General features: G+C 42.9%; 1 protein-coding gene across 1 annotated transcript in view; it reads right to left on the bottom strand.

Moving 5' to 3' along the window:
• The window catches only part of mgat4b (alpha-1,3-mannosyl-glycoprotein 4-beta-N-acetylglucosaminyltransferase B), a 126,170-nt gene that overhangs the window by 8,842 nt on the left and 94,614 nt on the right, over window positions 1-22,714 (bottom strand). Inside the window, exons 7-12 of the mRNA XM_003217461.4 lie at window positions 21,820-21,895; window positions 20,887-21,001; window positions 18,653-18,783; window positions 9,420-9,527; window positions 6,075-6,268; window positions 1,525-1,603 (exon numbers count right to left, since the gene is read on the bottom strand). Coding sequence (XP_003217509.1) covers window positions 1,525-1,603; window positions 6,075-6,268; window positions 9,420-9,527; window positions 18,653-18,783; window positions 20,887-21,001; window positions 21,820-21,895 — 703 coding nt within the window. The remainder of the gene's footprint in view (window positions 1-1,524; window positions 1,604-6,074; window positions 6,269-9,419; window positions 9,528-18,652; window positions 18,784-20,886; window positions 21,002-21,819; window positions 21,896-22,714) is intronic.

Below are 22,714 nucleotides of genomic sequence, written 5' to 3'. Positions count from 1 at the left end.
CTCTTTTAGACTTCAAGGTTCAGAATGGCCTACGTAGTATGGCTCTAGAGTTGGCATCCTGTTATGGCATAAACAGGCACACAGACTATATTTTTTAAACAATATGTAACAGTCATTTCCAGCTGATGAAACCATAAGCAGATTTGCACACCTGTGGAATTGCATTAAAGCATACAGAACAGTGTGTGAATGCACACTACATCTCTGCATTGCCTCTGCACATTGCTCACTGCAATTGTGCATTGACTATTGATTTACGTACCGTATGTTGTGCTACGTTGGCATTCAGCAAAGGGTTTTGTAACATAACTCCACTGGCAGACATTTATATTACCTTGAAGTAATGTTGGTTCTCAACCTAAGCATTGTAGTCCAAGGCCTCAATCTGATTGGTTAGTCCCAACTAGATTAGACCCAGTGGATAAACTACTGGATACAAGACACAGATAAACTGCACTGAGTCAATGGGTCTACTTTATACATTGCTTAGATCCCAAAATTTCAAAGTGGTGTACACTAACAAAAAATCACAGTATAAAAAATCATAGACTATACAACATGCAAATTAACATAGTCTTTATATGACCCAAGAAATAGATGTTAGTTGAACTAAATGGGGAAAGTCTGCAAAAATGTTTTTCACAGCAATAACAAGCAAGATTTAATATATTAGATGCCACTGAAAGCCAATATGGTATTGTAGTTTGAGCATTGGACTACGACTCTGGAGGCAAAGAATCCTTACTTGGCCATGAAACCCACTGGGCGACCTTGGGCAAGTCTCCATGTAAGCCGCCTTGAGACCCCTTCGGGGTAGAGAAAGGTGGGGTAGAAATAGAGCAAATAAATAAATAAGTCACACTATCTCAGCCTCAGAGAAATGAAAAGGCAAACCTCTTCTGAACAAATCTTGCCAATGACATTTCATGATTGGTTCATCTTAGGGTAGTAATCAACTGGAAGTGACTGGAAGGCACGTGATACAACACACAGGAGCCATCACACTAAATTCTCTGAGCTAAGTTACTGTTGAGCAAATTTCTGGAACACATGGAACTACTAGGAAGACTTCCATGCCTTCTGTGTGCGCAAGGGAAAAGGGGGTCTTTAAAGTAAATTGGGTCTCAAGCTATATAAGACTTTATAAACATCAAAACCTTCAACCTAGCCTAATAGTTGAGAGACAACTGTTGCAATCTTTCAGCAGAGATGTTATATGTACTTGCCCAACTCATACATTTTGCATTAGCTGCAGTTTCTGAACCAGCCTTAATGATAGATCCACACCATATTCACTATAATACTCTAGCTTTGAGGTTATTGCTTAGAGCAGCCATGCTATGGTTTGCTGAAACTAACAACTAGATTCCACCCCAAAGGTAACTTTCCTGAGCTCTGAGCATGACTTTACAAAATCTTTCTAAGCCTATCCAAGGAGTCCAGGAGGAAATTGTAACTAGGGGCTGAAATCAGTATGGGGAAGCTTGAGGAAAATCTGTCCTATCAGAAGCTCAGCCCACTCACATCAAAGGGTAAGACTTCCACTGTAGTGTTGAAGAGTTTATCTTCAGGGTGCTCAATGTTTCCACTGCGGAAGAAAAACCTGTGAAAACAAAACCAACAATGTCTGCAGAGATTCACAGGGAGGATAGATTAGCATATAAGAGAACCCCCCCCAGGAGCGCATGTACCATTTACCAAGATGTCTGGCTGCAACAGGTGTCCCTCCTCCCCAAGAACACTCACTCAGAGAGAGGCAACTCTTAAGTGCGCAAACAACCAATTACAGATTGATTGTTTGATTGCTCTTGCAAATTAAGCACTTCACTGCATTTGAATGAATATAAGTAAGAAGCACAATTATCCATCCCCATGGTGAAAGCAGTTTGCTTTTCAGCTCTACCAAACTGGAGAAATAAGATGTGATTGTGTGTGCATTTTGAATGCAAGAACAAATTCTGGAAAAAATGACTCTGCACAGATAAGATAATTTTTTTTAAAAAAAAGGCCCTTTCAATTAATGGCTAAAAGAGATTTAACAAACAGATGAGCTTTCAGAGACCACATCTATTGTTTCCAGGCTTCTAGACACATTTAGGCAGTTCGGAAGTAGAGAAGTTATGGCTCTTGGAACAAGAATACAGCCCAGGTGCCGTCTACAAAAAACAGTTTTGAAAAAGACACAGTCCCTTCACAGGAATATCACTGGTTTCTGCTCCCAAGCAAAACTAAGGGGCAGAAGAAAGGGTTTAACATCTCACTACATACAAAGAGAACCCTCCCTTTTTTGGTAAATCCCAAGCACTGGGACATAATGCAGCAATAGTGCCAACTGGCAAACCAGAGGTACAACCACTGGACCTTAACAAGAATTATGACAAGGGAAGAGTCTCCTGACGAAATGGGAATAGATGTGTCTCACAACCACTTGGGAAATGAGCAGCAAGTAGATTTAGCTTCTTCACTTTTGAAACTGTACTGAGCATACCATGCTATCTGCAAGTAACACATTTGAAAACAGGATGAAGGCCCTTCTTCCTTCCCTAATCCTAGCCATCAAATTTAGATAAGCAGCCTGCAAAGCTCAGTATGAACCAAAAGGAAAGTTGAAAATCTGTATAGAAGCCCATGCCTTTCTATGGGCATCAGTCATGGAAGTGTGTCCAGAATCTTATTCCTTGACATCTTATAAAAATCAGATCCTTCCCTGACATCTTTTAAAAGACAGCTAAAGACCTTCCTGTTTAAGAAAGCTTTTAATGAGGCCGATTCTCTCACACCAGAAGCAACTTGCAGTGTATTCTGAATTCGCTTCTGACATGATTTTAAAAAATGAAGATATGAAATGACAGGAAGGCTAACTTTCAGTGGGTTGAGCAAAGTTTTTAATCTGAATGGATGAGTTCCCACAATAATGGGATCTGATTGCAAAATGTTTATTTATTCATGTTTTATTGTAAAGTTGGTTTGAATGTTTATTTTTTATGTATGGTTGATCTGTATTGTTTTAAAATGTTGTGAGCCTCTTTGGATCCTACTTAGGAAGAAAAGCGGAATATAAATAAAGAATCATCATCATCATCATCATCATCATCATCATCATAATTATTAAACACAACAAGATGAATCCCCAGCGGGCACTCGGCTGGCTGTTGTATTGGATCACACGTCAGACACTTCCCAAGTGTCTAGGACTGTGTAATGTATCAGCGAATAATGCGTGCAGATCCTAGTAAGGTGGCCTTCTGCAGCTGGCAGGTGGTAATTTTGTCAGCACCGATTGTGTTTAAGTGCAGGCCAAGGTCTTTAGGCACTGCACCCAGTGTGCCAATCATCACTGGGACCACCTTGACTGGCTTGTGCCAGAGTCTTTGTAATTCGATCTTTAAATTCTCATATCGTATCAGCTTTTCCAGTTGTTTCTCCTCAATCCTGCTGTCACCTGGGATTGCAACATCGACACTCCATACTTTGTTTTTTAACACGATCGTGAGGTCAGAAGTATTATTATTATTATTATTATTATTATTATTATTATTATTATTATTATTATTATTATTATTATTATTATTGCAACATTAGACCTGAGCTGGCAAATGAAGTTTTACATGCATGTGTATAGAGGTATTCAGTATCCCCTTACACAAATGAACTCATTCATTCACAGCACAATGGGAGTGTGTTAAAGATTAACCTGGCATAAGCCTGCTACACTAAGTACACCAGCAGAGCTTCATGCTCCACTAGCAATGAAGAGGTTCAAAGTTTAAAATAACAATACACCTTACTTCCTTCCTTCACGTAGTCACCTGGGTCAAGATAAAGTCAAACTAAATCAGTATGGGCAAAAAACAAACAAACAAACAAAAAAACACCCCTGCAAAAACACTTAACCCAGCAATGTGGGTCTACAAATATCAGTTTCCCAAAGCCAGGCTTTCAGTCTTTGCTCCATGGCCAGGACAGGCAAGCCTTCTCAGAGAAGGCATTCAACCCCATACCAGCTATTGCATCTACCTGTCAGGTCAGCAAAGGTCTACAGAGCAGATCCTCTGACAGCAATCTAAGCATTCTGCATGAATATACAAGATCATTATCAGTACCCTTACCAAAGAAAGCTGCACACCCCAGAAATGGCAGCATGGGTCTCATTGCACATCCCTTTACAGCAGTGGTTTTCAACCTGTGGGTCCCCAGGAGTTTTGGCCTACAACTCCCAGAAAACCCTGCCACTTTTCCAGCTGTTAGGATTTCTGGTAGTTGAAGGCCAAAAACAACTGGGAACCCACAGGTTGAGAACCACTGTTTTACAGGCAGCTCTTAAGGCAACCCACAGGTTGCCTTAAGAGCTGCCTGTAAAACAAGGCAACCCACAGGTTGAGAACCACACAGGTTGAGAACCACTGTTTTACAGGCAGCTCTTGGGGCCGGGCTGTGGCGCAGCTGGCTAGTAACCAGCTGCTATAAATCACTACTGACCGAGAGGTCATGAGTTCGAAGCCCGGGTCGGGTTAAGCCTCCGACCATTAACAGCCCTGGCTTGCTGTTGACCTATGCAGCCCCGAAAGACAGTTGCACCTGTCAATTAGGGAAATTTAGGGACGCTTTATACGGGAGGCTAATTTACAACACCATAAAACTGCTAGCAAAACACGAGGAAAGGAATGAGGAAGTACAGCCACTACTGGAAGGTGAAGCAACAGCTCCCCCTGTGGCCGGAATCGAGAAGCTGGAAAAATGTTAAAAATGCCTCTGAGTCTGTCTAATGTATGTTGTTTGTCTGTTGGCATTGAATGTTTGCCATATATGTATTCATTGTAATCCGCCCTGAGTCCCCCTCGGGGTGAGAAGGGCGGAATATAAATACTGTAAATAAATAAATAATAAATTCATTTCAAAGCAGTGAGACATCACCTGCAAATTTATAGTAGTATACATTTGGAGGAAAATATAGGCTGAAAGCTTTGCGTGTGGCACTAAAATCTTTCTTTCTCACATGTGTGCATGAACACATTTGGCTTTGTGGTTACGTAAGAATGAATTGTTCTTGTCCATTAAGGCTCTGGCCAATTCTGGAATCAGGGAGGGCAGCTTCACTTGAAGCACTTTTTGTATGGCAACTGCTGGGCTCTTGCTTCATCCCCTCGAGGAGACAGGGCGGAATATAAATAAAGCTATTTATTTATTTATTTTACTAAGACGGCTTTTCTCATTACAAGTTGTTCCAGGAGCCGGGAGTGTCTGGCTCAGTACACCATATTATGAGGCCTTTCAGATAGGGCTAATGATTTTCTGTACATTTTTAAAAAGCAGAATCAAAATTGAGAAAACATACATAAGACTCAAGTCTTTGCTGCAGTTCGCTGTACTAGTTTTAGAACTAATGCATATGAGAGAATCCATATGCACAGGAATCATGGAGTCAGGGACCTCAAAACTATTTTTGAGCCACTTAACAGTAGCAGTCAGGTTGTTATTAAATTTTTCATTTAAAAGTATTTGCAGAGCAAGGTTCTTTTCCTAACCATTGTCATCAAAACATCCTGAAATGTTTCTGTGTTCAGTGCATAATTCCCAAGTAAGTGTGCATAAGACAAATTGCATGCAGCTGTTTCCAATTGATAATTCCTGAGGAGGCCCAACAAGATAGGAGCTTTGGTGGTTCAAACTGGACTACAGTTCCCAACAACTGTAGTCAACATAACTATCTGTGAGGAATACTGGAAGCTGCAGACCAACAGTTCCTGGAGGGCAACAATATCCCCACTCCTGCCCAAAAGAAACCAAGACTAGGGTCAAAATGATGAGAGCCCCAGTGAGTTCAGGTAGATTACTTTCCATAACTTGGAGCCAGCCAGTTATTCTGTCGGTGCTTCTATTTGCTTTGTGTTAGACTGTGTTGACACAGCTGGAAGTTTAAATACTGTCAGGAGGAAAAGACACGCAACAGGTGAATGAGACATTGCTTGCCTTTCAGATGAACTCTCTTCCAGCACAGAAGAGAAAAAATGTGACTTTTAAATGTCAAGCTAATGCTCCTCAGTCTTTGCCCCTACAAGACCCCACAGACTTACCGTTCAATGCGGAGTGGCTTAAAGAAACGAAAGCGTATGAAGTCACCCGCTGTGGGGGTAAATGCCCAGAAGAAATCTTCTCTTAAATAGGCTTTCTCCAAGGAGAAGTGCTGGTAGGTTTTCAGACTGGTGCTCACTTCAGCAGGAGGATTGACATGTTCTTTCCGAAGAGCTTGTTTCCCAAAATCTTTGTCCTGAACAATCAGAATAAAAGTAAAGCAATTCAAATCATTTTATTAGTATATGCAACCCTTCTCATTATACTTGTATGAAAACTATATCCAGTTCTAGCCCATGGGTATGATTCTAAATTGAAGGACTCAAATGTTTCATTCCTAACTGCTTTAGATGTTCATGTGTCTATTGACACCATGACTGTCAAGTCTATTCATGATAATAATAACTTTATTCTTGTACCCCGCCTCCATCTCCCTGAAGGGACTCGGGGCGGCTTACATAAGAAAAACAGTCCATACATTTAAAACACAATATAATAACATAGTTATAAAAACAACGTAACATGAGAATTATTAAAACCAAGACATCAATTGCTATGTACAGAGGCTGGTTAGTGCAAAACTCTGAGTAAAGTCCAGGAGTAAAATAGAGACGGGCCAGGAAGGACAAGGAACCAATCACGTTAAAACACTAAAATCTATAGAATGGGGGGCAATGATTGAAAACAAGATACATGGCTGGTGGCCTCTTCACTCAAAAGTGCACCAGAACATCAAGCCCCCAGGACCAAAGTGTTCACTTTATCTAAGAATCTTCCATCTACTTAATTCTAGTGATTTAACCAACTACTAGAGCACATCCCTACTTCCTATCAAGCGCTGTGAGAATAAACACCACTGAAAACATTAGTTCACACTCTTGTGATCTTCTTTCTGGACTGCTGCACTCAGAACTGGTTCTTTCAACTCATTTATTCATTTCATCACTAAGAAAAGACATAATTAGGTTTTGAGTCCAGAATTAGGTTTGTTAGTGAAATATGCATTTGTGACAACACACAGCTAAGTTCCTGACTTGAAGATCCCTAATGTTTAAAGAAAGAGAAACCTCTCCTCTTGGCCAGGGCTACGCAGGCAGCATAACTTCAATTTAAGGAGTATTTTGTTTTCATTTTGTTCATGCTTTACTTAATATTTAATTAATACAATTGGCCTTCCACATCCACAGATTCTGCACCATGGATTCTACCATTCACGACTTGAAAATATTCCTCCCACAAGTCAAAAATGTAAACCTTGATTTTGCCACTGTATACAATGGGACAAATATTCATGGAATTTGGTATCCACAGAGGGTCCTGGACCAAAACCTCAGTGGGTACTAAGGGTCCCCTTAGTATCTTGAATCCTTGGGAAATGCTGGAATCGAAAATGAACTAAAACAAATATTTATTGAGCTGCTGAGGCTGCCCTACTGTACCACAAAAAGGAGAGACAGAAAGGAAAAGACAGACATCCGACAGGTTAGCTAAGTGAGGCATGTCTGTCTAAGAGTATGAGATTTAAGAACCTGATAAAGATCCCTCGAGAAAAAAATATCTACAGTAGAGTCTCGCTTATCCAACCTTCACTTATCCAACATTCTGTATTATCCAATGCAGTCTGCCTCCCACCCAGATCCACAGCTGTTTCTCTAGGCAGCAATTCTGTCTTTATTTGTAGTCAATGTTTAGTAGTTATTGTTTTTGTATTCAATGTTTTCAGTACATTGCGATGTTTTAATGCTAAATTAAAATACAGTAATTACTACATAATGTTACCATGTATTGAACTGCTTTTTCTGTTGATTTGTTGTAAAACATGATGTTTTGGTGCTTAATTTGTAAAATAATAATGTAATTTGACGTTTAAATAGTCGTTTCCTTAATCCCTCCTTATCATCCAATGTTCTGCCGGCCTGTTTATGTTGGATAAGTGAAACTCTACTGTATAACTTTCTTCCACAGTACAGATTTCCACTGTGTTCCAATAACCAAAAACATATAATCCTATATTCACAAGGCACCCTTGCTATCTGAACAGACTTGATTTTGGAAGCACCCTGATATTCAATGGCATCTAAAATTCTGCAACATATAACTAGTGAAGGCATCCTAGCAACTATTCATCAGACTTGACACCTATCATAATCAAATTCCTCTGGCTCTAAACCCAGTGCCTCCGTTTTCCTTTCAAACCATTTGTAATTTCTTTTATACTTGGCCAGTGAAGCATCCACTCCCTTTCTACAGAAGAGCACAGAAAATCTCCTTCCCCAGGGAATCCACCTGCATTTGAAAGAACCTGTTTCCCTGCCCAAACTCCGAAACACACATGCAAAAGTTTATTACATTTTACGCACAAATCTCTCTGATGCACTGAGATGAGGTTGTGAGTAGATGCAACTTGGGATGCATACCCACAGTTGAGCACTAACTGGCACAGAAAGTAGTATCTAATGAGCCCAAACATCAAACAGAAGTCAGCATCTATTCCAAGGGAGAGAAACTGCAGAAAACACTGGGACTTTTGTAGATTGCCAGGACTTTAGGGGCCACAAAACTTGGCTTTGGAGGCTACAAGCAGCATGAACTTATCTGATACCTAGTCTGCTCCTGTGAGAAATTCAGTGAGGGAAAGGAGAGGCAAGATTATCAATGGCTGGAGGGTGGGATTTTAGTATCTTTCACCTGTGCCATGTATCATGCTTCCTTCTCCCAAGGACCTCTAAGCACCATGCTTATGAGTTCTAGGGAGAAAGCAAGAACTTCCAGCCCACACTTAAGTCCATGATCTTCTTAATCTTTGCCTCCAAAATGGCTTTTGTCTCTAATCCCTCTTCTCATATCTTCTTCACTCCTTTAAATCCAACACTGCACAAAAATTCTTATTTCAGATTGGTGGCAGCCCAGAACAAGAATTCCTCTTATGGGGTAGGAACATAATGGAGAGGAATATACTGATCTTCCTTGTGCAGGGCTATATAATGGACAGGAGGGAGGTGAACAGCTACTCCATGAAAAATGGGAAATAACTGTGAGCCTAAGGACTAGAGAATTTGTTCTTAAGAGGGATTTAAGTAGCATATATACAGTGGCCCTGCCACATCTGTGGGGGTTTGGTTCCTGAATCTCCCATGGATACAAAAAAACATGTGGTGATGTAAATGTGCACCTGTCAGCAATTTTCTAAAATGCAGTTTACTAAAATGCAATTTACTAAAATGGGATGTGATGGCCCAGTTATTGGAAATTGCAGTTTGCTGCAAATTCCTGTCACTTATTTTCTGTGGTTTTCTTTTTGTTTTGAATGTTGGCATTTTCAGCACTTTGAGACATGGCCTACTCACTTTTAGCTTCTGGATTTTGCCAGCGAGGGAGGAGTGCGTTCCTACATGCTGAAAGAGTGAGGGCTTGAAGCGGATCCTCAGGTTTGCCTTCTGTCTGTCACAATGTTTCTGAAACAATTAAAAAAAAAACAGAGGAGAAGATCAGGATTTCTGTTTCCAGGTGAGGAAGGGAAAAGTTGCTCAACAACTTCCTGTGGGATTTATTCAGAAGGGTTGGTTTTACTATTCAGTTTGGTTTATCATACTGACTTAGCAATAGTCCAAGTGTAGTAGAAGTTGTTTGAATAAACAGCCAGAATAGTATTATTACATTATGCCCAATGGTCCTCTACACTTGTGAAACATTTTTCAGGGATGTTGTAGGAAGGTAGAAACTAGTCCCAGTAAGCAATAATCTGGGCATACATTTCTAGCATCAAAATGACCTCCTTTCTAATTTTTTAAAAAACAATATGAACACATGCAGAAAATAATTTTGTCCTGAATGTAATTTAGATTTTCCCTGGGGCTAGGCCTATACCAAATAATATACATTTGATATACCTCTCTAGTTGAGATTGGGACTACTGAAGACTTCCAGAGGTCAAACGGTGTCAAAGACAGAACGCCACAAGATTCAAAGTAACAGAGTTTATTAGATTACAGAACTCAAAAATGCCCGTAAAAACACAAGGGCCAGGCAGTTTTTGCCTTTAGTAGCAAAAAGGGACAAAAGTAAATGTTCAAAAGATAAACCGGATTAAACCGGAGTTTAATCCGGGTAAAAACAAACTGCTTGCTTCAGCCTAGGTATTAACAGAACAAAAGCCAAGGAACAAAAGATACAAAGAATGCAACTAATTGGCAGCAGATTCCTCTCTGCTGCCAGCACTGTGCTTAGAGTAACTTGCGTCGCTCCCACACACACACAGTAGACAGGATCTCCAACACGAGCAATTCAGCCAAGGATTGCAGAAGTAGAGTAGACCAGTTCCGTTCCGTAGATCAAAGCCAGAAGCAGACGTTTGTAGTTTTTCCAAGTCCAAGAAGGGGGGAAGACAAGCCGTGGTCAGTTCAGTCCGGGTTCTCAAAGCAGGAGATGGCGTCCGTCAGAAAGACGACGGAAGGTCAAGCTAATAAGAGTAAGCACAGGTTTGCACAAACAAATGCCCACACAATCCCTCCCGCCGTCTGACCTTGGATTCCAATCAACTTACGTCTCAGCACAGGAAAGCACACAAGTCTTCAGGGAAGCGTCCCACACACACACGGATCCCAAGCGTTTGCCCAGATTACCTTGCCCGACGCAATTTGCAATTGCTCCCAAGCCCCATTTTATGCCAGTTACAAATCTTCATCACTGTCAGCTGTCCTCCTTAACCCGGGCGTTTCCTCATCACTTTCCTCGTCAGAGCTGGAACACCTCTGACTACGCCCAACAGCATCTCCAGCTGTGGATCCCGTCCCATCCCTCCAGCTAAGCCATGGGTCTAATCCTGAAGGTCCCCATTCATCTTCTGTCCCATCATGGCCAGTGGCACCCAATTCCTCCCTTACCCGAGTCCAATCCATCTCATCCTCCTCTGAGCTAACCAGCCCCTCCTCCATTCTCTCCGTAAACCCTTCGAAAGATTCTTCGTCAGATGGTGCTGCAAATATGTCTCGCAGTCTTTTTCTCTCTCGCTCCTCGAGAGTATCTGACTCCCGAGGAGTCTTACGCCCACGTCTGTCAGTAACAGAGCCATGAGGCTCAATCATAACACTATCCCCTCTCACAAAGGCCTCCTCCCCCGATGGCGGAGAAGTGGCAGTGATACCCTCCGCTATAGCACCACGACGACTAGAGGTATCAAGTTTCAACAGTGAACGATGAAAGACTGGATGGACCTTTAAACTAGACGGTAAACGCAAACGAAACGCAACGGAAGAAATCTTTTTAACGATAGGAAAGGGACCCAAATACCGAGGCGCAAACTTTCCCCCAGCCTGTTTAATATGTTTGGAAGATAACCACACCAAATCCCCTTCTTCCAACTCCTCCCCTGCCTGCCTGTGGCGGTCAGCCTGAGTCTTCTGCGTTGCCTTAGCTTCCAGCAGTAAGCGACGGGCAACATCATGCAATGCAGCCATTTCCGTAGAGCGGTACACAGGGTCCGAAGAGACCACATTGGTCGACGGCGCCACACCTCCCCGTGGGTGAAAACCATAAGTTAGCTCAAACGGCGTATGCTGACTAGATGTGTGCACCGCATTGTTGTAAGCAAATTCCGCCACCGGTAGCCACTTCACCCAAGCCGTGGGTTGGTCTAAACAAAAACAACGCAGATATTGCTCTAAGAGCCCATTAACCCGTTCCGACTGTCCATCCGTTTGCGGATGGAAAGCTGAAGAAACGTTTAACTTAGTCCCCAAACACTCATGGAAATGTTTCCAAAAGCGTGACACAAATTGCGGAGCCCTATCTGAAATAATCACCTCGGGTGCTCCGTGCAAACGATAGATGTGCTTAGTAAATAGTAAGGCCAACGTAGGGGCCGCCGGAATGGTTGAACAAGGAATAAAATGAGCCAGTTTACTAAATAAATCCACCACCACCCAAATACAAGTATAACCCCCAGACTTAGGCAAATCTGAAATGAAATCCATGGAAATGATTTGCCATGGCCTGTCCGGAACAGGTAAAGACGACAACAACCCTCTAGGGCGCCCAACAGGCGTCTTACTCTGCTGGCAAACGGCGCAGCTGTCACAAAAGCGCAGAATGTCTTGCCGCATCTTTGGCCACCAATAGCTCCTGGTAATGAGCTGCACGGTCTTGAATCTGCCAAAGTGCCCAGCCATGGGTTCGTCATGGTGGGCTCTAATCACCTCCAACCTGAGGGCCCCCACTGGTACGTAGACCTGCCCCCTGCGTACCAATACTCCGTCTTGATCTTGTAGATGCGGCAGTATGGTACGGTTACCTGCTGAGAGCAGCATCAGTTGCTCCTGTGTCCACACATCATCCCTCTGAGCCGCAAGGATCTGGTCATGTAACCCGAGCTCATTATCTACAACACACAGAGAGGCAGTAGGCAAGATGGTCTGACATACAACCTGCTCATTGGTCTTAAACTCCGGCTTGCGGGATAAAGCATCGGCCCGCAAGTTTGCCTTCCCCTCTACGAACTGCACCTTGAAGTTAAACCTGGAGAAAAACAAAGCCCATCGGATTTGACGCTGGTTTAACTTCTTTGCTGTTTGCAAGTGCTCTAAGTTCTTGTGATCAGATCTGACCACGATCTGGTGCCGTGCCCCTTCAAGCCAGTGCCGCCACACCTCAAACGCCACCTTAATCGCCAACAACTCCTTCTCCCATATGGTATAGTTCTGCTCGAAGGGTGTTAGTTGCCGCGAGTAAAATCCACAGGGACGCAAGGTCCCTGAGGAGTCCTTCTGAGACAATACAGCCCCCAACGCGTAGCTAGAAGCGTCCGCTTCTACCACGAACGGTTTGTCAACATCAGGATGGGTTAGTATGTTGTCCGATTGAAAACTAGACTTAAGTTGTAGAAACGCCTCGTGAGCTTCCCGCCCCCACACAAATGGCTGTTTCTTGCGCAGAAGCTGCGTCAAAGGTACCGTGAGCTTTGCAAAATTCGGAATAAACTCCCGGTAGTAATTAGCGAAACCTAAGAACCTTTGTACATCCTTCTTAGTTTTCAGCTCCTGCCATGAGTTGACGGCGTCAACCTTATGTGGGTCCATTTTAAGTTCCCTACCTGACACTACATGACCTAGGAACTCCACTTCAGGCACATGAAAGACGCATTTGGAAGCCTTGGCGAAAAGCCCATTAGCCCGCAGTCGGTGCAGAACCTGCTTGACATGTTGACGATGTTCTTTCTCATCCTTAGAAAAAATCAAGATATCATCCAAATAAATCACTAAAAATTGGTCAATTAGGTCCCTGAACACATCGTTCATGAACCTCTGGAAGACCGCAGGAGCATTACAAAGCCCAAAAGGCATGACTCGGAACTCGTGGCATCCGAAACACGTGTTAAATGCCGTCTTCCATTCATCCCCTTCCCGTATACGGATTAAGTTATAGGCCCCCCGCAGGTCAAGCTTGGTAAAGACCTTAGCCCCTTGCACCCTTGATAACAGTTCCGAGATTAAAGGGAGCGGGTACCTATCCCGAATGGTGTATTTGTTTAGGATCCGATAGTCGCAGACCAACCTAAGTTCCCCAGTTTTTTTGGCTACAAAGAATACTGGTGCCGCAGTTGGAGAACTAGATGGGCGAATAAACCCCTTGGCTAAATTTTCATCTAAAAACTCCCGCAAAGCTTGCCTTTCCGGTACAGTCAAGGCATACAGCCTCCCTGCTGGCAGTTTCGCACCTTCTGCCAGCTTGATGGCGCAATCATATGGCCTGTGCGGTGGTAATTTGTCCGCTTCTCTTTTACAAAATACATCAGAGAACTCCCCATACTCAGCAGGCACTCCCTCCATATCAGCATGAGTAACGTTTAAAGTGCAACAATCCTGCCTCTTTAAGATCACTTTACGTGTTGCCCAATCCACTTGTGGGTTTACTACAGCTAGCCAATCCATCCCCAGGATCACATCATATCTAGGCAAGCTCGTAATATCCCACACAAACGTTCCCGTTACTCCCTGCACCTCCCACGTTACTGCTGAGGTTTCCTGGTTAACCACCCCAGTCTCCAGCAGTCTCCCATCTGCTCCCTCCACCCACACGTCGCATGCCTTGCGCACTCTAGGAATGCCATGCTTCTTAGCAAACTCAATATCTATATAGGAGACCGTAGCTCCTGAGTCCAGCAGTGCCAGAGTAGAAACAAGTTCCCTTCCCCCAACAGATAATGTAATGGGTACGAAAACATGCTTCCTCCCCTCAGTTGACTGCTTGAGGAGCCCTAGTGCGTTGGACTCACGTCGCACTAGGGCTGGCCTTTTCCCGAAAGCTGGGAAGGTTTCATATTACAATTTTTGGCAAAATGCCCAGCATTCCCACAGTACAAACACAAGCCCAGCTGCCTCCTACGGCTCTTTTCCTCTGTAGACAGTTTTTTAAAGACCCCAAGCTCCATGGGCTCTTCCCCCATCACCACAGGTGCCCTGGTTACATGCATGGGTGGCGCACACATTGCTTTTGAGTGTTTACGAGCCTCGAACCTTGCGTCTAAACGCAGCACCTTAGCTACTAAGGCGTCCCAGCTTTCAGCCGGCTCCAAGCGTGCTAATTCATCCTGGAGCATATCACTTAACCCGGCAGTAAATAAAAGCATGAATGCATTTTCCCCCCAATCCAGCTGGTGGCGATACAGGTTAAACTTATTTAAGTAATCCAAAACAGTCCCCTTTCCCTGTTTCAACCGATACAGAGCCCACCCAGCGTTCTCCGTGCGGAGAGGATCCCCAAAAGTATCAGTTAACAACTTTTTGAAATTATTCAAATTGTCCTTGACTGGGTCATTTCCCAAAATTAAATTAGTGGCCCATTGTCCTGCGGGACCGGTCAACAAACTCAAAATAAAAGCCACCTTACTAGTGTCAGTAGGAAAAGCATGAACACTGAGCTGTGAAAAATAAAGCTCCACTTGTGCCAAAAAGGTTGGCAACTTGCACCTGGTTCCGTCAAAGCGTTCAGGAGTCAAAACATGTCCTTTCACAGCAAAAGCTGTTTGGCTTACGGTAAAGGCCGTTTGCAATTGGTCTACTTTGGCTCTTAACTCATCCATCGTCTTCCTGACGGGTTTATTGCTGCAATAAACTTTTTATGGGCGTCGGGCAATCTGTCAAAGACAGAACGCCACAAGATTCAAAGTAACAGAGTTTATTAGATTACAGAACTCAAAAATGCCCGTAAAAACACAAGGGCCAGGCAGTTTTTGCCTTTAGTAGCAAAAAGGGACAAAAGTAAATGTTCAAAAGATAAACCGGATTAAACCGGAGTTTAATCCGGGTAAAAACAAACTGCTTGCTTCAGCCTAGGTATTAACAGAACAAAAGCCAAGGAACAAAAGATACAAAGAATGCAACTAATTGGCAGCAGATTCCTCTCTGCTGCCAGCACTGTGCTTAGAGTAACTTGCGTCGCTCCCACACACACACAGTAGACAGGATCTCCAACACGAGCAATTCAGCCAAGGATTGCAGAAGTAGAGTAGACCAGTTCCGTTCCGTAGATCAAAGCCAGAAGCAGACGTTTGTAGTTTTTCCAAGTCCAAGAAGGGGGGAAGACAAGCCGTGGTCAGTTCAGTCCGGGTTCTCAAAGCAGGAGATGGCGTCCGTCAGAAAGACGACGGAAGGTCAAGCTAATAAGAGTAAGCACAGGTTTGCACAAACAAATGCCCACACAATCCCTCCCGCCGTCTGACCTTGGATTCCAATCAACTTACGTCTCAGCACAGGAAAGCACACAAGTCTTCAGGGAAGCGTCCCACACACACACGGATCCCAAGCGTTTGCCCAGATTACCTTGCCCGACGCAATTTGCAATTGCTCCCAAGCCCCATTTTATGCCAGTTACAAATCTTCATCACTGTCAGCTGTCCTCCTTAACCCGGGCGTTTCCTCATCACTTTCCTCGTCAGAGCTGGAACACCTCTGACTACGCCCAACAGCATCTCCAGCTGTGGATCCCGTCCCATCCCTCCAGCTAAGCCATGGGTCTAATCCTGAAGGTCCCCATTCATCTTCTGTCCCATCATGGCCAGTGGCACCCAATTCCTCCCTTACCCGAGTCCAATCCATCTCATCCTCCTCTGAGCTAACCAGCCCCTCCTCCATTCTCTCCGTAAACCCTTCGAAAGATTCTTCGTCAGATGGTGCTGCAAATATGTCTCGCAGTCTTTTTCTCTCTCGCTCCTCGAGAGTATCTGACTCCCGAGGAGTCTTACGCCCACGTCTGTCAGTAACAGAGCCATGAGGCTCAATCATAACAAACGGTCTATCTGGAAGCCTTCAGTAGTCCCAATCTCAACTAGAGAGGTATACTAAATGTATATTATTGTGGCTGATGATGGTTTCCATGTCACTGGATCGATGAATTGGCAATAGATTTTACAGTAGTTTGTTCTTATATGAACTATCCAAGGTGCTGAACCCTATTCTCAAATAAATTTGGTATACTTGGTAGTTTAGTTAAATCTGAGATTAAAACCTATTTCCACCACTCCACTGATACACAAACTGTCACTGCTTTACAATCAGGGAACAGCCCTGTCTCCAAGTCACAGGCTGCAATGAAAATGCATTTGCAAACTCTGCAACTCTTGAGACTGCGAGAAATGCAAGCCTATTCCCTCTAATCGAGTTCCAATATAATCCTCTAATCCAGCTCTCATTCCTTCAGAAAAAAATTAAAAATCATGGTTTCCCTCATGGGACATTTCCTAAATGTGGCCAGCAAAGATTTCTTGCCTACAGGCAGCTAACTGGAACATGGCAACCAAGACTGGTTCTGCGACCTTTCACTCTGCTCCATGCCTTTTTTGCTCCTTGCTGTTCTTGTAACAGAGACAACAACATTGGGATGAAAGCAACTACAGCAGGTAGACTCTAAGAACAAGTTTTCAGGCAACAAGAAATACCCAGGGCAGGCAAAGCATGTACTGTGAAACCTCAGGTAAAGCAAACTTTCAATCAAGAAGACAAATCCTACATGTTAACCAATTTAATTTTACACAGCAGGATTTACAAGAGAAAAATTAAGTTCAAAAGGCTGTTGTGCTGAGTTAATCATGCAGACAATAGGAGAGAGAGCCAGAAGCCCATGCTGGAAGTAGGTTACATTTTTAAACAGACAACAACGTCAGTGGCAGAACAAATAGGGCAGGAAAAGAGAAGTGAACCCGAATGCACAGTGACATTGAAACACTGTACTAGTTTAAGGCTTGAGAAAAGAGAAAAAGCCCATCAATACCACACTGTGCGCTCAGGGCAATACACAAGGGAAATTTATCTAGAACACCTGTCTCTTGTTCTGTGGGGCATGTCATCCGCCACGCACCCGAGGCACACGTGACCCACAGTTCCTGAGGACCTGAATGCCAGCATCTAGGGCAGAGATAACCCTTTGCCCACATGCAATAACTGCATTTTATAGCCATGCTGGTTTCTAAGGCCAGCAGCACAGTCAATACTGTGCAAAGACCCACTCATACTCTACTCTCCCAATATAGATGTGTTTAAGGTTTAGTCTACTTGCAGGGACTTCTGGAAGCAGGGAAGTGGAGAGCAAGCTCTGTTTTCCATTGGTGGCCATCACAGCTGCAGAGCCCCTGTGTTCATGGGTCCAGAGCATCATTTTAACAAGCAGTCTCTAACTGAGCAAATCTGCCAAGTGAAGAATGAGGAAGGTATTTTGTGCTAGTAACCACAAGGCATTGCTATTGTAGGGGGTTGTTACCACGTAAACAAATCAGCATCAAATTTGTCAGTCTGGCTAGTAAATATTCTTATTAGAAATACATGGAAAGCACAACTATTAAAGACAAAGGATTTTAGCTGGACTGCAGCCATCTTTCTAGATGCCGGAAAAGCCTTTATGTAACTCATTTGATGTGCTTTCTTTGAGAACACTTTACCCCCAAAGTAATGCAAATCAGTACTTGCCAATGCCAGGCGTTTTCTGGCTTTGGGAATCACCTCTCAGCACCCCATGGAAGGTGCCCCATGACTACTAAGTAGCTTCTAGTCACCAAAGAATGACAGGCTGGCATCTTGCTTGTGAGTTATTTTGTGGGAAGTTTGACTTATGACTGTGTAACTGTTTCCTATTCAAATTTTGATCATGATACCTATGCTGTGATAGTATAGTCAGTCCCCCACATTTGTAGGTTTGATTTTTTTCAGGTTTGATTAAAATATTATCTTTATGAATTTCCAGGTCTTCTAATGTGACTCAATGCCCACATTAGAAGCAACTGGCAGCAAGAACATCTGTGAGATCCTGACACAACTCTTTGATCGGAAGGGGCTGGTCACACCATCCTGCAGTGCCCTGATCACAAGCGCCACAGTGTCGCTAGGTGCAGCCAGCTGGCTTCCAGGTGGATTTCAGGGATCAGCTCAGGTGGAGCATAGTTATGGTATGCCTCTGGTGCAGGCTCCTGGACAGACATTTTAAAAACAGTCCCCTGAAGAATCTGCCATAATTTCAGTAACTTGGCACATACCACATCTACATAAGAGAACATTTATGTAAGAAGAACTTTTTTTCCAACACAGGGCCTACTTACTGCATCTTTCTCTGGGTTGCAGACTTTTACCCAGAGGATATGGTCAAGGAGCCAGTCAATGGGTTTGTCCTTATAGAACATGAGAATGAATTCCACAATCAAACTCAGGTCCAGTGATTTGAACATTTTCCCTGAAAGCATGTGTGAATGAAAAAGAGGAAAGGTAAGCACACCTATGAAACTGCTTTGGCCCAATAGTCATTTATGTGTTTCCCGGAACCCCAAAGTAATTCTTGTCCCATCCAAGTTCAGTCTAGGATTGCCAGGCTGAATTCTTTCCATTTCAAATGGAATTTCATGTTCATTTTTAGTATACACATTTCTTCACACATTTTCCCATTTTTCAAACATACAAAAACAAAATGGAAATGTTTCAAATATATAAAAACAAAATGGGTCCTCCTGGACTCAACACTGACGCTTGATGCTCAGGTGTCGACGGTGGCCAGGGTGGGGGGCTTTGCACAGTTAAAGCTTGTGTATTAGCTGCAACCGTACCTTGAGAAGCCTGACTTGGCCACAGTGGTCCATGCCTTGGTTACATCCAGACTGGATTATTGCAATGCACTCTACATGGGGCTGCCCACAAAGACGGCTTGGAAACTTTAATTGGTACAACGGTCAGCAGCCAGGTTTTTAACTGGAGCTAATTATAGGGAGCGTGCAACACCCCTATTAAAGCAGCTCCTCTGGCTACCAAGAAGTTTCCAGGCCCAATTCACGTTATGACCTACAAAGCCCTAAACAGTTCAGGCCCTGCCTATTTTCGAGATCGCATCTCCCCCTATGAACCGGTGCGGGCTCTAATATCTGCTAGGGAGGCCCTTCTCTCGCTTCCGCCACTGTCTCAAGCCACCACCGTTGGTGGGGATGAGGGAGAGGCCCTTCTCGGTAGTGGCCCCCTGACTTTGGAACTCCCTCCCCATGGAGATTAGGAAAGCCCTCACACTGCCCTTTTTCCATAAGGAACTGAAAACTTGGATGTTCCAACAAGCCTTTGAGAAGGATTAATCCCTAGGCCCAGTCCCTAATTGCCAGATGGTAATCTGTTCTGCACCTAATCCACTGCCCTGGCCCTGTGATTTGTTGTTTGCACCACCCCTTGCCCTGTCCTTTTATAACTGATTAGGCCCTTCTTGTACTCCTGTCCATTGGACTCCTGAATCCTTGCCTGATGGAGTTTCAATAAAAATTTTAAAATGTTTTATCACGGTTTTTGTTTTTTATGATTTTTTAATTTTATATATTTTTTGTCATTGTTAGTCTTATTCTGTTGGTCATTGTTTTGTTTTGTTTATTAAGTTACAGTTAGGTTGTTTTAAATTGTCTAATGTACCTTGTCTTGATGTATACTGTTTTGTATAGTTGAATGGTTGCCATATGTTAGGGCGGTCTATAAATAAAGATGATGATGATGATGATGATGATGATGATGATGATGATTATTATTATTATTATAAAATGTCTGGAGGGGGCTTTTTAATTAAACCCTGTTTAAGTTTGGGTAAGGCTAAATAAACCTTCTTGTTAACTGGCCTTTGAGCCTTCCCAGCTCCAAATACTAAATAGAGTGGAACCTGGGAAACAGACATACTGCTGGGCTTCTTTCAGTATTATTCTCTAACACTCCTTTTCAGGAGGAGGCAATTCTGCTTGTGAAACTCCCATTTAACTTATGCTACAAACTTTTTTCTTCCACTTAGTCTCAAAGATGCTTCAAGACTCTTTTATCTCATGAGGATGTACAGTGTTTTCTGTGTCCCTGGCCTTGAGTGCTTCCAGATGCCACCTAACTTGTTGCAGCTAACTGGGGAAGGATAAAAATGTTCACTAGCCCTCTGATTCATCTGTAACCACAGAAAGCTCATAGTACACCCCTCCCTCTCTCCACTGCCACAGTCAAGTATGGGCAAGAATCACCTGCTCCTTCCAGCTTGTAATAAGAGCTTTTTAAGACACTCTACTTGTTTGACAAGCTACATCAATAAAACATTTGCATGACACAAAAAGCAAGCGGAAATTAGAGAAGGCAGGTGTTGCTGTGTGTTGTGTCCATGTTCTAATCATCCTAAGAGAGGACTAGAGTGCAACTAACACAATTTTGTGTTTCATCTCTCTGCCAAAGATGCACAAAGGACTCTAACAGGTCTTTCTTGCCCCATGGGATGTGTTTCAGCATGGCCTCTAATATCAACTCATCTGGAGGTGGGGTGAGAAGGTTGAAAGAACCTTACCAATGAACCCAAGCTGGGAGAACTCCAAGATCATCCACTCTTCAGATGGCTGCTGAAGAGCAAAGTTCTTCATTGTGCTGAGATAGTTTGGTTTTGCTACAATGTCATCTTCCAGCTGTGCAACAAAAGGAGATGTCAGTGCCCAAGACAGAATATATACACCACTGAAGAAAACTCTCTATCCTAGAATGTATCCAGCAAAGGGAGACAGGGAGAAACTTCTGGCCTAGGGACAGTCTCTTATGAAGGAAGACAAAAAGCTGAAAGTTCCAACCGCACATGAAATAATGAATAAGACAAGTAAACAAGGTAAAATAATGAATGAGACCAAACAGGTTAGGCTGCAGAACATACCAATGAAGTCAAATAGGACAAGTTTTTCCTACTGTTTTAAATAGACACTAGAAATTAATCCTATGGCATAATATTGGACTGTCATCAATGTACTGGATCCAAATTTGGTTTGCCAATTCAAAACCACAGAAAGTGATGATTTCTAGGCAAAACACCTCAACCTGTTACTCCAACTAACTCCTAACAATCTCCTAAAACAATCATTTCCTTTGTGCTTTATTCTAGGATCCAGATACAACACTCCTGGCTGACAATGATGGAAGTAATACAAGAAGTCCTCAGAAACCATAGAAACCATATCTGTATTTTCACTTACCTGTATGAAAAATGGTCTCTAGGAATTTTCTAGATCCAGGCAATTGTATGGTATACATTTCCCAGAAGTTACCATAAAGTTGCCTTAGGGTACAGAACAAATTGCAACAGAGAATACCTCCCTAGTAATTTCTAGGTCCTGTATGGTATGCTAGGACTGGAAGACAGCCAATTTAATGGCTTTCTTATCCACATTTCCCCATAACCTTGTTCCAGTCAAGAACCTATCTCCCACTGGGAGAGGAGGATCAATATCAAGCTTACCTGAACATAATAAATGCCTTTGGACTGTGCATACATCATTAAAAAGCAGTAATCTAGGTTCTGTTTCGTCCTCCACCTGAAGCGGCAAATAGAAAGATGTTATATTGCTGGCAAACAACAACAGCTTAATTTTGTAACCAGTTTGTTTTAATATCAAATTCTTTTGAATATAAAATCCTGCAGAACATCTAGATGCCAGAAAACTTTCAAGGTCAAGAAACCTGGATTTCTTGTGTATGCACAGCTATCATGCTAACTTGTAATCCTGTTAATTTTTACATTAAACCATATGCAATGGTATTACTACAACTAGCAGCTGAATGAAAAGTAAAATAGCCACAAGGCATCCCTATCCAAATTGGGACCATAACCAGCAGGAAAGGAGAGACTAGGTTTAATCCTTTGTCGCCATCACATTCCCAGTTTGGCTCATTCTCCCATTAAGAATGCCATTTGTACTGAGAAGAATACTTTCATGACTTCCATCCTCATTATCCCCATCCAAATAGAAGCTAGTGGGGTGGGAAGGAATATTTATTCATTTATTTATTTACTTCATTTCTACCCCGCTCTATCTCACCCTGAGGTCGACTCAGAGCAGCTTCCAAGTTTAGGCAATATTCACTGCCACAATTATAAAAAATCAACAATACATATCACAAATTAACCAATTAAAACAAATAGACCTATAAATACAATTAAAAACAATTAAAATCTGTAATACATAACACTAATCCCAATATGCCATTTGATTAATGCAACTTTACCCACAATGTACAGTTGGCTCTCCATATCTTTACATTCTGCATACATAGATTCAACCATCCATAGCTTGAAAACGCTTTTTGAAAAAAATCCAAATAGCAAACATTGATTTCACAATTTTTCATTAGGG

The sequence above is a fragment of the Anolis carolinensis genome, chromosome 2, assembly GCF_035594765.1.
Source record: "Anolis carolinensis isolate JA03-04 chromosome 2, rAnoCar3.1.pri, whole genome shotgun sequence".
In the NCBI taxonomy this organism is placed as follows: Eukaryota; Metazoa; Chordata; class Lepidosauria; order Squamata; family Dactyloidae; genus Anolis; species Anolis carolinensis.
This window is presented reverse-complemented; position numbering and strand designations above follow the sequence as displayed.